Raw genomic sequence first — 17,588 nt, 5'->3', positions numbered from 1 at the left:
TTATCATTTTAGTGTTAGTTTCGTCGGCCCCGCAATGCCCCCGATCCCAAATATCTTTATGTATATATATCTATATATATATTTATATTCATATATCTATGTGTTTATGTATAAACTGCTGGAGCACACAATGTCCTGTGGCAAATGGGAGCGACCCCAATGAGTCGAGTTCAATTAATGTCCAAAGTGCAACCCCTTTAACCCATTTAAACCCCTTTAACCCCTTTAACCCCTTTGGCATATTGTTAGCTTTGCCCGCTTCGATTTGTAAAAAATATTTAAACATTTTTACACTTTGGTTTTTCTGTCGCTTGAGTCGGTTTTCGTTTGCTTGCTCCAATTTCCATATAAATATGTTTTTAATTAAGTTTCTTTCAACGCCTGTTTTTTTCCTCTTTTTTTGTTTTGTTTTAGTGACTAGTGATATATATGACACGCACGCACACTCACGCATTTGAAAGGATTTTTTTTATTGGGCCGCGAGAGGACTTTTTTGTAAATCCGTATTTGTGGAACATCTATTTCGTGATTCCTGTGAAACCTTAGAGGTTCATTTCATTTTGTGCTAAGGATGTTATCTGCGAATTTTGGGCTAATATTTAGTATCCTTTTCATTTCGTTGAATTTAGTTGGGGCTGGAAATCAAGCTGGTGAAAATGTCTCTCTTGTGTTGCCAACTTTTTTGCCAAAGATAATTTCGGTGAATTTCAAGGAAATTCAATTGGATACAAAACGATAATCAATTTCATCCCTCCTCGCATTCGTTTTCAATTAATCAACTCACGAGTACAATCATTTGCACTTGTCGCACGAATCAAAACAGCGCCATGAAACAAATGCCAAAAACGGCCAACTTTCCAAATGAAATCAAATTCAAATTAGCCAAAATGCCCGCCCAAGGTGTGGGTTTTCCGGGGGGAGGCGGGAAGGGGGGGGGGGCGTGGCCGATAATGGGTCGGCTGAAAATGAGCGGCGGCATCGGCCAACAGACCAACAGACCAACAACAATAACAATTCGAATATAATGAATGAAATTATGTTGAAAACATATTTTTCCTCTGCTTCGAGGGCTTCCCATTCCCACTCCCATTTCAGCGTACGAACAAAAAATGTGGACAAACTTTGTCCTACCGAAAACGATGGAAAGCCGGGGAAAATGGTTGGGACTTGGGGCTTGGGGAAAAGTCCTGAGGGAGGCTGTTTTCCTATTAGCAAGCAATAAATTCGCCGCTCTTATTGAGCCAAAAAGGTGGGCGAAAACAGAAGCAGAAACATAGATAGGACATTAAATGATATGGGTATGGGTGTGGGGAAAATGGGAAATGGAAAAGCGCTGGAACAGTGATGCCATGCAGCAATCTTTAATAATCTTTAAAAGAAAAGCATCTCGGGAATAAAAAAAAATCAAAACAGAGACAATAACTAGACTCGATACTTAGGCTTGTAAAACAAGAGATAGAAAATGTTCAATATCAATTACCAAATTAAATATTTTTACATGAAAATTCGAATGAAAATTCGCATGAAAGCTTGCATGAAAATTCGCATGAAAACTTGCATGAAAATTCGCATGAAAACTCGCATGAAAACTCGCTACAATATTTGCCTGGTGTAAAGACAACACTTCAGCACTGTGTGTTAGAAAGTGGGCGTTGGGCGGACTTTCAAGTGTGGGTGCGGAAAATGTTCTGCCTGGTGGATAATGTCGCCCAAGGGTGTAAAGTTGGTTTTTGCTTTCAGTTCTTTGGGGCCAGCAACTGGACCGAATACCGGGTATGGTACTGCAAATGGAAATGGCCAACTGGCCAACTGGCCAACTGGCCAGGGGGAAGCAGCAGCCAATGTGGCCCGAAGTGGCGACTGTTTCGACCGGGCTATAACTTTATGATTGCTTTTGTATTGCCCGCTGCGTTTGGGGCACAGACACGCGAGGCACTCGAAACACGCGGGCCCATAGATAAAACGCCGGTACAGTGGGAAATGTTCAATGATGGATATTTCCGGCTAAGCCTTTGCCTTTTTTATTGCTTTCTTTTTTTTTTCGTTCTATTTTGTTGAGCCAACAATTGGCAGAGCATAGGTTTCCTTTTTTTATGTATGTACGTTGCAGAGCTTTGAATTCCAATTCCAATTCGAATTGTATGGTTTGTTGTAAAGGATTTAGAGATACGGTTCAATTGCGTTCACTGAAATGTTTTAATCAGCTTTCGCATATCCGTGCTCACACATGTAAATCGAGTGATGGAACTTGGATAAGGAATCCGTATCGATTATGAACCGGTTAACTGGCTCATTTCACTGTTTTATACCCACTTTCAGTGCTGATACTCATCGCTCATTGGCAGCCCAATAAAATGAAATATAACAAAGTATAAAGTAAAGCAAGGCCAAAAGCACAAGCAAAAGCAACCGCCAATGGCAGAAAGCAAAGCAAACTGGCGAGCAAAGGAAAGGAGCAGGGCTAATGTCCTTTTTGTGTGTGGCCACACAGTTTGCATTGTTACGACCTCGTGGGGAAGTCCACTCCACCGCTCCACCACCCAGCATCCACTCCCCAAAGCTCCAAGCTCCAACTCCTGGACGAGCCATTTGATTTTGTTGTGTCTTGTGTGTCCGCAACAATTATGATTTGCGGTCTCAACGGCCCCCATGCCAGAATCACTTCTTCTCCACTTGGGACCAGTCATAATTCGGGGGTAACCTATTAAATGCCCTGCGCTTAAATAACATCAAAGACACACACGGAGAAAATCTATATTTTCGTATAAAAATGAAGATTCTGAAAGGTTCTTCAACAGATTTCTGTGGTCCCAAAACTAATTAATTATAAGAAATTATATAGCAACAATTATATAGAAACAAGTGTTTCTCTGGGTGCAGAAAAACTTCCGAAATTTGTGCGCTTTTTATATCCCAAAGCGGATTCAGCTGACATCGCTACTCCCTCCATCTTCAGATATAATATTTCGTTAATGGCTTTTCATTTTGTGTGCATTTCACTCATCGCCCCGTCTCGCTCTGGCACACTGACTGCAGTAACTCTTCGCTTGCATTTCATTTAATTAAAAACTGGAAAAGTGTTTTTTTTTTTTTTTTTTTTTTGGTGTGCGTGTGTGTGGGTGGGTGGTAAAGGGGGCGTGGCAGGACAATTGCACTGCGGTGACTGTGATTGACACTTGCTTGTGACGACACACGCACACTGTGCTTTCTGTTGGCTTTGGCAATAATTTAGGCGACCAAAAAGCACAAAACCATTTCAGTGAATTTTAAAATTATTTCAAAAAAGAAAGGTTTTAAAAGATTAAACCATTCAAGAGGTAAAAATATAAAATAAATATAAATTAAATAAAATTGAGAGCTAGAAGGGGGTATTTGAGATATCAATAGGTAAATACTTATTGTACCAGTGAATTAAGAAAAAACAATATTTTAAAACTAAGTTTAAGCTCTTAGAAAAGAAATAATATAGCTTCATTTGAGTTTCACATATAAACAAAGAAATTTCCCTTTTTTGGGAGTGGGCAATATCAAAAAGGAAACGTCTGTCGCCTGGCTGCTGTTAAAATTTCCCTTGGCTAACAGAAACGTGTTATGTTGCGTACATTTTAAGACTTTCGGTTTTTCGGATGCAAAAAAGGGGATTTCCCCCCGCTGTCAATGTCCTGTTTGTTACTTCTTTTTTTTTTTTTTGCTGGCTTCCCCTAATCAGGCATCATTTGATTTTATGAGCAATAAAAAGTGTACGGCAAATAAACGGGGCTGCAAATAAAGCAATCGCCATTTGAGAGCAGAACAAATTCGCAGGCGAAGGTTAGGTTGTAACATTGCCTTTTTTATTTGGCAGGTAACTTAACTTGCCGTGTTATTTGTTGCTGTTGCTGCTTTTGTTTTTTGTGAATTATGCAACTGGAAGTTAGTATAAATTATGAGCGCGGCGAGCGTGGGAAATGTTAATTGGGCGGCCAAAAAAAATGGATCGTGAGCAACTTGGACGCGCTTTTGCCAATTAGGCAGTGCAAGCGCCAAAATTGAATTTGAATTTCTAATGGTGATTATTTACTATGCCCACACATGCGCTCACGTACACTTGGGCATAATAACTAAAGCTTTGTGCTAACTAATTGCCCCAAGGCGAAATCGTGGAGGGGGGCAGGGTGGGGTGGTTTCAGTGAGGGGGCTCTTCCGGTTTTCCGGGGGCCTGGGGCTGCACTCTACCCCCCTTCCCCCTCTTACACTCTTTCTCCCTTACTTTCTCTCGGTTTATTTGCTCTAATTTGCATGCCTCATTTGCAGTCACACACACACGCAAACACACAAACACACAAGCACGCAAGCACACACACACGGCAGCACGCACACTAATGCACACGGAGAAAATGAATCGAGCAGAAGAATTCTCAAAGTGAAAAAAGGTCTTATTCTTGATTAATCATAACTTCCTTAACAGATACTTTTTATAAAAATTGCAAACAATCAGCCAAAGATTTTCATAGAAAACTTTAAAAACATTATAATATTTATGGAAACTATCTTCAAGATGCATTTGTCTTGATTTAAAGGCAAAATGTTCATTGTTAACTTTCTGTGAGCTATTGTTATGTACGTAACTACGTTAAAAAGTTGGAATTAATCTGCAAGTTAAATGGCATTTAAAGGCTCTAAATGGCAAATTTCCTGTTCTCCCTTCTCCTCCGATTTTTGCTCAGTGCAGACACACACACTTGTACACACACATGCCTTTTTTGTTGGCTTTTTTCCTGTTCCTTTATGTTGATTCGCTTAGCTAACTAATGTTGTCCTCCTTCTTCTCACTTTCTTGTTTAACAAATACACTTTTTTTTGTTTTGTTTTATTTTCCCGTTATTCTTGATGTTTGGCTAGGCTAATTTAATTTCACTAATTCAATTTCGCTCTCAATTATTACCATAAATCGTATTTGTTTATCTGTTGCATACTATTTTGCGCTTCGTTTCAGTTGAATTGGTTTACTTAATTAATTCGTTTGTTTTTTTTTGTGTTTTTTTTTTTTGTTTTTCGTCACTTTTCATTTTGTCTCTGTTCATTTAGGTTGCCTAGAAAAAAAACCGTTTTGTTTAGCAATCGTTGCCTGTTTAAACATTAGCGTACAAATTATTTATAGTTAGTTATACCTTTTATGTATACAACAAATACAATTTATTAGTTATAGTTACTTGGATTCTTGTCGTCGTCGTTTCTGTTTCTGTTTTTCTGGAACAAGTTTTGTGGTTATTTTCTTTTTTGTTGCTATTTTGTTTTTGTTTTGTTTTTTTTTTGTTTTCTATCTTCCGTCTTTGGTTAAAGAAAAAACAAATGCGAATTTCATTCATTACTTGTGTTTTGCTCCTTCAGACTGTGTGTGGTTTGTGTTTTCGCCGAAATATCTCTGGATATCGATCGATAAGCGAACCGATAATTATCGATCCGCTTACAACACGGGCCTGGCCACATTCGGCTTGGCCGTCGTCGAGGCGATCTCCGATAGCTTTATATCGATGGGCATCCGGGTGTCGTAGAGCGTCGGAGCCTGCAGGATAATGCCGGCGGTGCCGACGACCACGGCTATTGTGAAGATCCACAGGAACAGGCGGTCGAGCACCATGGCCACGTACTTCCAGTCCTCTTTCACCTGTTTTCGAAAAAAACACAATAAATTAATATAGTTATCAATATTAATCCATCATTAGTTAAACACGCATTTAAAGGCACAATTTTATGATTAAATAAATTTCAAAAATATATGTATGTTTTGTAACTCATTTATGGTTCTCATAACATCAGCTCTTATATATATTTCCTTTTGCTTGGTACATTAACATTTAAATCGAGACATCTTAAAAAAAAGCATTCAATCCTTAGCCAACCTGATTGCCACCCATTCGATTGGCATTCATTCGATATTCATTCGCTGGGCCTGCAGTTCATAAGCCAGGCCAATATGTTCAACTTCGAGCACGCGTCTTGCGACTAATTCCCCAGTCAGTCCGCTGCCACGCCCCCACTCCCAACGCCTGCCGTTGTCGCCCAGGGGGCGTGGCGCAAATGACACGCACTCAATGTAAATGCCGCCGAAGCTGCCTCGCATACTTCAGCATTCGACGTTCCTTGGATATGTCAGTTTGGCTATTTTATCGCCAACGAAATGAATGCCTACTTTTTCAAAGTGATATAAATATATTATAATATTGTTGAAAAGAAAAACCCAAGGACTGATATATTCTCGGGTAGCTCTGCTAAGACTCTATATTTTATCCCCTTCTAAAACAAATTTTTTTATCAGTTTAAACGCCAATAATTGAGCGGCTTAAGGAAGTTACTTTTGGTCTTTTGCGACTGACAACACTGCTCTTGGCTTTCGTGTTCAGTGTCCTGCGTCCTGCGTCCTGTGTGCTGTGCCGCGTGTCCTCTGCTCCCCATTTCCCGTCAGGAGGTGTCCTAGTTCTGTCCAAGTGTCCGGGAGTAACGAAGTCTCAGTCCCACGCCTCCTCCTCCCCTTCCGCTTCCCTGGCCACTAAGCCCGGCAGGACATTCCAATAATGATTGAATGTGTGCGTAATTTTAATAAAATACTTTTATTGGCATTTTGTTCGATGCCACAAGCAAACATTCATTATGATGACAGGACAGCAGCAACAGCAATGATCGCAGCTTCGCTGCACTTCAAGAAATAAGCTATTCTTGCCATTCTTACATAAATTATTATTTATACTTCGGAATATTCAGACAAGTAAAGACCATAGAGTCTTCTTAAACGATTTCCCACCAGTTTTATAGCCCCAAAAATTGTGCACTACTGTTGCTCGCAAGCAAGGACTTTCCTTTGAGTGTGCCATGGCAGGACATGGCCATGCTCGCTGCTCAATAAGGCGCATGAAAAGTCATTAAAACTTTTGGCGCAGCCGGCATAAGAGCGCCCATAGAGGCGGCGATGCCCCACGGGCACACATATGGACACCGGGACATCGGCCGGCAAAGGTCAACAAAAGGGCGGAGCCAGTGACAGTCGGACATCATCAGCCACTGGGCGCTTTGGACAAGGTGGTATCTCCACTCCAGCGTCTCGAGTTCCGGCCGCAACTATTGGCCCATCGATTATCGACGTGCCAATAAATCCCGCCTTAGGCCGCTCTAATTTATTGCGCCAGGCTTATTAACATCAAAACCCGCACTGACTTCTGTTTCTGATTCTGTTTCTCTCTCTCTTTCTTCGTCTCACTTGCTGTCTCTTTCGCAGGTATCGCCGTCGCTTTTGCGGTCAAACGTTAAGCGGCTTTTGGGCCACTTGTTTTATCAGTTTCTTTTTTCTCTCCTTGGCTTTCGCAAAGAGCACGGAAAATTGTTTTTCCAATGGGGTATGGGAGAAAAAGTGCATTTTAAAAATAATGTTCAAGTGTTCTTAAATGGCCGTCAGTTTTTATTAAATGTTTGCAGTACCAGACACGAAAGTATACTCTTTGGGAGATCACCATTTAATTAAAAATAACTAGGTTACGAGCTGCGTTTTGAATCAGTTTGAATCAGTCATATTTCGCCGACAAAAACTCGTCGTATTCGGGGCTGTACTCACCCTTGTGCTCTCCTCTTCCTTGCGCGTCTGATCCGCAATGTAGGTGACCCCGTCCATGGCCTTGTGGAGTTCCGGGCAGGTGTGCCACCGTTGGCGCACATTGCCACGCCCCGAGCAGCAGTGCGGCCCGCCCTCGCGCTGGCAGGCGGGCAGAATATCACAGACGCCCGCCGGCGGAGGCGGTGGGGGTGGCGTTCCGGCTGCCGCTGCCGCCGCTGCTGCAGCTGCCGCTGCCGAGGTGCTGGGTCCGCCGGCGGCTGCCGCTGCCGCCGCCGCTGCCGAGGTGGTGGGTCGCTGGTGGTGCTGCTGCTGCTGCTGCTGGTGGTGCATCTGCTGGTGGTGCAGCTGCTGGTGATGCAGCAGCTCCGACGACTGGCAGGCGGCCCCGGCGCCCATGCCCTGATGAATCTGGATGGTGCCGCTGCAGCAGGAGTCCGCCAGCGTCGAGGCGGTGGCCACCGAGTTAACCGTCGTCGTCGACTTTATCACATTCGGATTGGCCATGCCCAGATCACTGGTGGTGGTGGAGGCGTGCGCCTGGTGGGCGTGCTGCGGCAGCGGCGAGAAGTTCGCCGAGCAGCTCGACTGCTGCCGATACAGATGGTGACCGCCGCCACTCTGGCCATGCCCACCATAGCCACCGTTCCCGTTCCCGTTCCCATTACCGTTACCGGTTCCGTTCCCGCTGCCATTCTGACCCGTCTGGCTGGAGGTCGAGGTCATCTGGCGGAACTTGGTGGGTGTCAGTGGATGGTCCAGCAGCGAGCCGCCCGTCTGCTGGTACTGATTGTGGTACTGGGCATCGATCAGCGAGGATGTGGTCGAGGTCTGTTGGTTGGCCGTCGACATGGTCGGCGGATAGAGGGAGCTCAAATGGCCGGTGATGGTGGAGGCACCGCCGCCCATGCCCATGCCCATGCCGCACTCGTCCATCAGGTTGTAGGTCTGCACGCGGTGCTGCAGGTGCGGCGAGGTGCTACGCGATGTCGTCTTCGGGCTGTGGTGCATGCTGCAAAGATGTGCACATGTAAAATGTAAGTAAACCTATTCAACATCTCAAAATTATGCATTTTGAGAGATTGATAATTTTGTATAAGTACATATGCATTAACTGTAGGTGGAACTTACCGAGACAAGGCCACCGGCGGTGGCAGCGGTGGTATTTGATCCCTCAGTTCGAGTCCGTTGCACGTGCGCACCATCAGGCGGCGCGAGGATTTGCTGCGGATTAGATGGGGAAAACAAGGGGACTTGTTACTAAGCGGGAGTCCGTGAACAATTTTCCATGGAAGGGCGGGCACTCACATCATCTCGCTGATCGGATAGAGCGGACGCCGCATGACCAGGAAGCGGGGCAGCTGGTTGATAAACACGGTCCGCACCCACGGAGCCATCGTGTGCGTCTGCGGCGACCGGAAGTGGATGTTCAGCACCAACACAGTCACACAGATGCTGCACGGAAAGAAATTTAGGTGGTGGTGAGTGCAAATGCCTCGTATCAGTTAAGAGGTTTTAATTGTTGTTAGGTTATGCAACATATACCATATGTGTAAGAAATCGAAATAAAGTGGAATCTTTATGCGTTTAGTCCACATTATTCGCTGCAAGTGCGTGATAAAGTGTCACTATATTTTTTGTAGCCCCTGCAGAAGAGTTGTCCAAGGATAAAATGGTGGGTGGTGGTGGTGGTGGTGGTGATGGTGGTGGTGGCAACATGCAGAAAGGACTTAAGTGAGTTGCTCTCTTAGTCTGGGTAATTAACTTGCGACGCCCACGTCTAATTAGCAGCTGGCCAAGGCGTTGGCAATCACAAGAATAAGGCGGCGAAGGCAGCAGGACGAAGGACGAAGGACGAAGGATAAGGGTAGTAGTAGGTGTAGTGGGGCTGCCAGGGTGTCCTGCCAGCCTTAATTACATCATTTGAGGCGAGGTCCTGTTGCGCCACTGGCGATTCCCATTGTTGGCAGACTCCGACTCCGACTCCGACTCTTGGTCGACTTTTGTTTACCAACAATTAGGCGGCCATCATTTGGTGTGCCACCAGTCGGCCAGCTGCCCGGCCGCCCAGTCGCCTTGTGGGCGTGGCAAATGACTGTAAATTGCCGCAGCCATTTAATAGGCCCCCAGCGGGTGGGCGGCTGCGGTGGGCGTGGCACTAAGCCACAAACGAATTTCATTTTCCGCCAGCGTTAGCGAACTTTTCCAAAAACCAGTCAAAGTTACGAAAAGTTGTTCAAAATTTTTGAAAGTTTTCAAAGATTTTAAATACCTATTTGCTTTGCTAACTTAAATTTGTAAATAATTTTAAATAATAGTAGACAAGGCATTTTACATTCTGCACAACGAAAGGTGATTTACAGCAAAGGGAAATCACTTTATAAGCTCATAAATAGGATATTTAAATATATAATTATCTATTTATTTATTTGTAAATCTAGACATCAGAAATGAGAGTAATCTTAATTAATGCAATAATTGCATTTAGAATGCTTATAAACGGAATTTAAGAACTTTTTTGCTAGTTTTGAATACTTTTGCTGCCCATTTGGTGTGCATAATCGTTGGAAAATCGGGGGAAAATCGTGGCAAACTCGTGGGTGACTCGAGGGGGCGCAGGGGGCACTCACCTGAAGGTATCCAGTATCATGGTGAAGAGCACAAACTTTCCCAGCAGCGGCACCACCAGCGATGTGGGCGGAATGATTTCCGCCAGCAGCAGGAAGAACACAGTGAGCGACAGCAGAATGGATATGCTTAATGAGACCTGCAAATATATATCAGATACATACATATATATATATAGTATATACATATATACAATATATATATCGTTGCTGAGTGCGAGTGAGACAGGAAGTGGGTAGGGCGGCAGCTCCAGAGGATTGGGGGCTTGGGGGCGTGGCAAATTGAGCTGCACGTCGAGCGGAAAATCTAAAGCGCCATAAAGAAGCGACAATTGCGAACTGCGAACGGCGAACAACAACGGGAAACTCCCGGCGCGATAAGGTATAGTATCTCATTTATAATGCATAAATATTGCTCAGACGGCAGCTTAAGCTGTTTTCCCCAACCATTTTCCATTTTCCATTTTCCGTGGAGTTCCGTGGAGCATTTGCCATTTTTTTCAGCTGCTCTGTGCTTTAATAGTGTCGAAATCGGAATAAACATATCGATTACGTAATACCAACCACTTAGTGGAATCAGGTGTCTGGGAATTCTATTAGGAGAATTACAAGTGCTAGCTGCTGCAGCGATTAAGCTTTCATATTTATATAAACTTTGCTAGGTATACTATTAAATATGTTTAATAAAGTTCAGAAGAAGAACTTACTTGATTTGAAAAGTAAGTCGATAAGATTAGGTGATTAACATGGAAACACCTTAATAAGACGTTATGCCTGCTAATTAATTTATATGAAATGATAGCGAAGACTGTCTGGATTAAATAGTTATAATAGGTAGGACATTGAAGCTGCTTGGCATAATTAATGAGTCGAAGTTCAGCTGGACGCAGTTAATTAAGGCAGGCAATCGATAAAGCTTCTTGGGATTACGTAAACTTATAAATAAATAGTATAAATATTCGAAAGCATAACAGTAATTTAATGTTTTCAATTATTTAAATTCACTTAAAAGCATTTAATTAAATTTATTTTTCTTGGCTAAAAACTCATTTGATTGTGTGCTTTGAATGCCATCTGCCTAATAATGCTTGCAATAATCAGGTTGTGCTCTTAATTTCTGTGCCATATAATTGCCAAGATTCCGATTCCGATTCCGATTTCGAATCCGAATCAAAATCCGATTCCGATTCAGAATCGGATTCCGCTCGCTTGGGCGGCAATTGGAGCCACAAATCCAAATTGATTTAGAATGCCTAAGCGGGCATCACAAGCAAATAATAAGCCGGGGCAATGGGCGTATGAAAAGGCGGTTTGTCAGTTGGCAATTGCGGCCTTGCCAGAAGCTGGCCAACAAATCATATGCAAGGGCAAACGGCAAACAGCAAACGGCAAAGTGCCGAAAAAAGAAAATTTTTTGCTTGGGTGGGAAAACCCCCACCCCTACAGCCACCCCCCTTCCCACATCGACATGGAAATGAAAACGAAAACGCGGCACACTTTTTGGTTCGCTCAATAAAGCGCAAAATGATTTGTGGGTGTGAAAGAAGCGATGGGTGGGGTTGGGGGGAGTGGGCTGGAAAATGGGGGCGTGGCAGTTTACCTTACTTATGCCTAAGCTGCTTGTAATTAAGCGTGCTTGTGTATGGGTTTTTGCTGTGCGTGTGTGAGTGCGCATAAAGTAATTAAATGTCGAAAATGAGACGCGCTATTTGATCCTCTCTTCTGTCTGTCTGCGTGTTTCTCTCAGTGTGGATGTGTGTGTGTGTGAGTGTGGGTGAGTGTGTGTGTGCAGCATAAATTTTCGATGCTTAATGATTTTATGATAATTAGCCTTAGTTTGGGGCCAGGGCTTGTAAAGCGATTAGTGACGTTGCCTAATTAAGGTTACAACTTGCCAAGCAAATCCATTGCCAGCATCCTCGACCTTTGAACTACAAGTGCACTGTAATAAATGACTGTGTTGTATCTCAAGTATAATATAAATTTATTAATTAAGATATCTAATGGTGAACTATAGCACCTGGAGTACAGTATTGTAAGATATAAACAGCTATGTATATCAGTATTTTGATCAGAACATTCGAAATATTGGTCCGAATATGGAATGTCATACCTCGTTGAGTTCGTAATTAAATTTCCTATTAAACTGCGTTTTCAAAAAAAATGTTGTTTTTTTTAATTTTTTTTTGCAATTTTTGATGATGTTACCCCTTACAAAAAATGCGAAAAATTGGCCAAAAATTATTTTAACAAAGTCGGTCAAAAAGTGATTTGGTTGGTTAGTATTGGTAATTAGGAGTACAAAAATGTAATTCTTTTAACTTTCTGACCATTTTTAGCCAAGTTATACCGAAAATACCAATCGTAAATATTGAATTTTTGCTAAAAATCGTTTTTCTGGTTTTTGCGACCATAAATATCAGTATTTTCATCACAGCATTCAAAATATTGGTCCGAATATGGAATGTCATACCTCGTTGAGTTCGTAATTAAATTTCCTATTAAACTGCGTTTTCAAAAAAAATTATTTTTTTAAAAAAATTTTTTTTGCAATTTTTGATGATGTTACCCCTTACAAAAAATGCGAAAAATTGGCCAAAAATTATTTTAACAAAGTCGGTCAAAAAGTGATTTGGTTGGTTAGTATTGGTAATTAGGAGTACAAAAATGTAATTCTTTTAACTTTCTGACCATTTTTAGCCAAGTTATACCGAAAATACCAATCGTAAATATTGAATTTTTGCTAAAAATCGTTTTTCTGGTTTTTGCGACCATAAATATCAGTATTTTCATCACAGCATTCAAAATATTGGTCCGAATATGGAATGTCATACCTCGTTGAGTTCGTAATTAAATTTCCTATTAAACTGCGTTTTCAAAAAAAATTATTTTTTAAAAAAATTTTTTTTTGCAATTTTTGATGATGTTACCCCTTACAAAAAATGCGAAAAATTGGCCAAAAATTATTTTAACAAAGTCGGTCAAAAAGTGATTTGGTTGGTTAGTATTGGTAATTAGGAGTACAAAAATGTAATTCTTTTAACTTTCTGACCATTTTTAGCCAAGTTATACCGAAAATACCAATCGTAAATATTGAATTTTTGCTAAAAATCGTTTTTCTGGTTTTTGCGACCATAAATATCAGTATTTTCATCACAGCATTCAAAATATTGGTCCAAATATGGAATGTCATACCTCGTTGAGTTCGTAATTAAATTTCCTATTAAACTGCGTTTTCAAAAAAAATTATTTTTTTTTAAATTTTTTTTGCAATTTTTGCGAAAATGCGTTTTCAAAAAAAATTATTTTTTTTTTAAATTTTTTTTTGCAATTTTTGATGATGTTACCCCTTACAAAAAATGCGAAAAATTGGCCAAAAATTATTTTAACAAAGTCGGTCAAAAAGTGATTTGGTTGGTTAGTATTGGTAATTAGGAGTACAAAAATGTAATTCTTTAAACTTTCTGACCATTTTTAGCCAAGTTATACCGAAAATACCAATCGTAAATATTGAATTTTTGCTAAAAATCGTTTTTCTGGTTTTTGCGACCATAAATATCAGTATTTTCATCACAGCATTCAAAATATTGGTCCGAATATGGAATGTCATACCTCGTTGAGTTCGTAATTAAATTTCCTATTAAACTGCGTTTTCAAAAAAAATTATTTTTTTAAAAAAATTTTTTTTGCAATTTTTGATGATGTTACCCCTTACAAAAAATGCGAAAAATTGGCCAAAAATTATTTTAACAAAGTCGGTCAAAAAGTGATTTGGTTGGTTAGTATTGGTAATTAGGAGTACAAAAATGTAATTCTTTTAACTTTCTGACCATTTTTAGCCAAGTTATACCGAAAATACCAATCGTAAATATTGAATTTTTGCTAAAAATCGTTTTTCTGGTTTTTGCGACCATAAATATCAGTATTTTCATCACAGCATTCAAAATATTGGTCCGAATATGGAATGTCATACCTCGTTGAGTTCGTAATTAAATTTCCTATTAAACTGCGTTTTCAAAAAAAATTATTTTTAAAAAAAATTTTTTTTTGCAATTTTTGATGATGTTACCCCTTACAAAAAATGCGAAAAATTGGCCAAAAATTATTTTAACAAAGTCGGTCAAAAAGTGATTTGGTTGGTTAGTATTGGTAATTAGGAGTACAAAAATGTAATTCTTTTAACTTTCTGACCATTTTTAGCCAAGTTATACCGAAAATACCAATCGTAAATATTGAATTTTTGCTAAAAATCGTTTTTCTGGTTTTTGCGACCATAAATATCAGTATTTTCATCACAGCATTCAAAATATTGGTCCGAATATGGAATGTCATACCTCGTTGAGTTCGTAATTAAATTTCCTATTAAACTGCGTTTTCAAAAAAAATTATTTTTAAAAAAAATTTTTTTTTGCAATTTTTGATGATGTTACCCCTTACAAAAAATGCGAAAAATTGGCCAAAAATTATTTTAACAAAGTCGGTCAAAAAGTGATTTGGTTGGTTAGTATTGGTAATTAGGAGTACAAAAATGTAATTCTTTTAACTTTCTGACCATTTTTAGCCAAGTTATACCGAAAATACCAATCGTAAATATTGAATTTTTGCTAAAAATCGTTTTTCTGGTTTTTGCGACCATAAATATCAGTATTTTCATCACAGCATTCAAAATATTGGTCCGAATATGGAATGTCATACCTCGTTGAGTTCGTAATTAAATTTCCTATTAAACTGCGTTTTCAAAAAAAATTATTTTTTAAAAAAAAATTTTTTTGCAATTTTTGATGATGTTACCCCTTACAAAAAATGCGAAAAATTGGCCAAAAATTATTTTAACAAAGTCGGTCAAAAAGTGATTTGGTTGGTTAGTATTGGTAATTAGGAGTACAAAAATGTAATTCTTTTAACTTTCTGACCATTTTTAGCCAAGTTATACCGAAAATACCAATCGTAAATATTGAATTTTTGCTAAAAATCGTTTTTCTGGTTTTTGCGACCATAAATATCAGTATTTTCATCACAGCATTCAAAATATTGGTCCGAATATGGAATGTCATACCTCGTTGAGTTCGTAATTAAATTTCCTATTAAACTGCGTTTTCAAAAAAAATTATTTTTAAAAAAAATTTTTTTTTGCAATTTTTGATGATGTTACCCCTTACAAAAAATGCGAAAAATTGGCCAAAAATTATTTTAACAAAGTCGGTCAAAAAGTGATTTGGTTGGTTAGTATTGGTAATTAGGAGTACAAAAATGTAATTCTTTTAACTTTCTGACCATTTTTAGCCAAGTTATACCGAAAATACCAATCGTAAATATTGAATTTTTGCTAAAAATCGTTTTTCTGGTTTTTGCGACCATAAATATCAGTATTTTCATCACAGCATTCAAAATATTGGTCCGAATATGGAATGTCATACCTCGTTGAGTTCGTAATTAAATTTCCTATTAAACTGCGTTTTCAAAAAAAATTATTTAAAAAAAAAATTTTTTTTTGCAATTTTTGATGATGTTACCCCTTACAAAAAATGCGAAAAATTGGCCAAAAATTATTTTAACAAAGTCGGTCAAAAAGTGATTTGGTTGGTTAGTATTGGTAATTAGGAGTACAAAAATGTAATTCTTTTAACTTTCTGACCATTTTTAGCCAAGTTATACCGAAAATACCAATCGTAAATATTGAATTTTTGCTAAAAATCGTTTTTCTGGTTTTTGCGACCATAAATATCAGTATTTTCATCACAGCATTCAAAATATTGGTCCGAATATGGAATGTCATACCTCGTTGAGTTCGTAATTAAATTTCCTATTAAACTGCGTTTTCAAAAAAAATAATTTTTTTATGATGTTACCCCTTACAAAAAATGCGAAAAATTGGCCAAAAATTATTTTAACAAAGTCGGTCAAAAAGTGATTTGGTTGGTTAGTATTGGTAATTAGGAGTACAAAAATGTAATTCTTTTAACTTTCTGACCATTTTTAGCCAAGTTATACCGAAAATACCAATCGTAAATATTGAATTTTTGCTAAAAATCGTTTTTCTGGTTTTTGCGACCATAAATATCAGTATTTTCATCACAGCATTCAAAATATTGGTCCGAATATGGAATGTCATACCTCGTTGAGTTCGTAATTAAATTTCCTATTAAACTGCGTTTTCAAAAAAAATTATTTTTTTAAAAAAATTTTTTTTGCAATTTTTGATGATGTTACCCCTTACAAAAAATGCGAAAAATTGGCCAAAAATTATTTTAACAAAGTCGGTCAAAAAGTGATTTGGTTGGTTAGTATTGGTAATTAGGAGTACAAAAATGTAATTCTTTTAACTTTCTGACCATTTTTAGCCAAGTTATACCGAAAATACCAATCGTAAATATTGAATTTTTGCTAAAAATCGTTTTTCTGGTTTTTGCGACCATAAATATCAGTATTTTCATCACAGCATTCAAAATATTGGTCCGAATATGGAATGTCATACCTCGTTGAGTTCGTAATTAAATTTCCTATTAAAATGCGTTTTCAAAAAAAATTATTTTAAAAAAAATTTTTTTTTTGCAATTTTTGATGATGTTACCCCTTACAAAAAATGCGAAAAATTGGCCAAAAATTATTTTAACAAAGTCGGTCAAAAAGTGATTTGGTTGGTTAGTATTGGTAATTAGGAGTACAAAAATGTAATTCTTTTAACTTTCTGACCATTTTTAGCCAAGTTATACCGAAAATACCAATCGTAAATATTGAATTTTTGCTATAAATCGTTTTTCTGGTTCTTGCGACCATAAATATCAGTATTTTCATCACAGCATTCAAAATATTGGTCCGAATATGGAATGTCATACCTCGTTGAGTTCGTAATTAAATTTCCTATTAAACTGCGTTTTCAAAAAAAATTATTTTTTTAAAAAAAATTTTTTTGCAATTTTTGATGATGTTACCCCTTACAAAAAATGCGAAAAATTGGCCAAAAATTATTTTAACAAAGTCGGTCAAAAAGTGATTTGGTTGGTTAGTATTGGTAATTAGGAGTACAAAAATGTAATTCTTTTAACTTTCTGACCATTTTTAGCCAAGTTATACCGAAAATACCAATCGTAAATATTGAATTTTTGCTATAAATCGTTTTTCTGGTTCTTGCGACCATAAATATCAGTATTTTCATCACAGCATTCAAAATATTGGTCCGAATATGGAATGTCATACCTCGTTGAGTTCGTAATTAAATTTCCTATTAAACTGCGTTTTCAAAAAAATTATTTTTTTAAAAAAAATTTTTTTGCAATTTTTGATGATGTTACCCCTTACAAAAAATGCGAAAAATTGGCCAAAAATTATTTTAACAAAGTCGGTCAAAAAGTGATTTGGTTGGTTAGTATTGGTAATTA

General features: G+C 38.6%; 1 protein-coding gene across 1 annotated transcript in view; it reads right to left on the bottom strand.

The window, feature by feature from the left end:
* Positions 1–4,542: 4,542 nt before the first annotated feature.
* The window catches only part of LOC120457117 (acetylcholine receptor subunit alpha-like), a 55,073-nt gene continuing 42,027 nt past the window's right edge, over positions 4,543–17,588 (bottom strand). Inside the window, exons 6-10 of the mRNA XM_039644334.1 lie at positions 10,213–10,349; positions 8,891–9,037; positions 8,714–8,806; positions 7,586–8,594; positions 4,543–5,647 (exon numbers count right to left, since the gene is read on the bottom strand). Coding sequence (XP_039500268.1) covers positions 5,447–5,647; positions 7,586–8,594; positions 8,714–8,806; positions 8,891–9,037; positions 10,213–10,349 — 1,587 coding nt within the window. The 3' untranslated portion in view covers positions 4,543–5,446. The remainder of the gene's footprint in view (positions 5,648–7,585; positions 8,595–8,713; positions 8,807–8,890; positions 9,038–10,212; positions 10,350–17,588) is intronic.

This window comes from Drosophila santomea, chromosome X, assembly GCF_016746245.2.
Source record: "Drosophila santomea strain STO CAGO 1482 chromosome X, Prin_Dsan_1.1, whole genome shotgun sequence".
NCBI classification, from domain to species: Eukaryota; Metazoa; Arthropoda; class Insecta; order Diptera; family Drosophilidae; genus Drosophila; species Drosophila santomea.
Note: the sequence above shows the minus strand (reverse complement) of the source record. Positions and strands in the feature narration are given on the sequence as shown.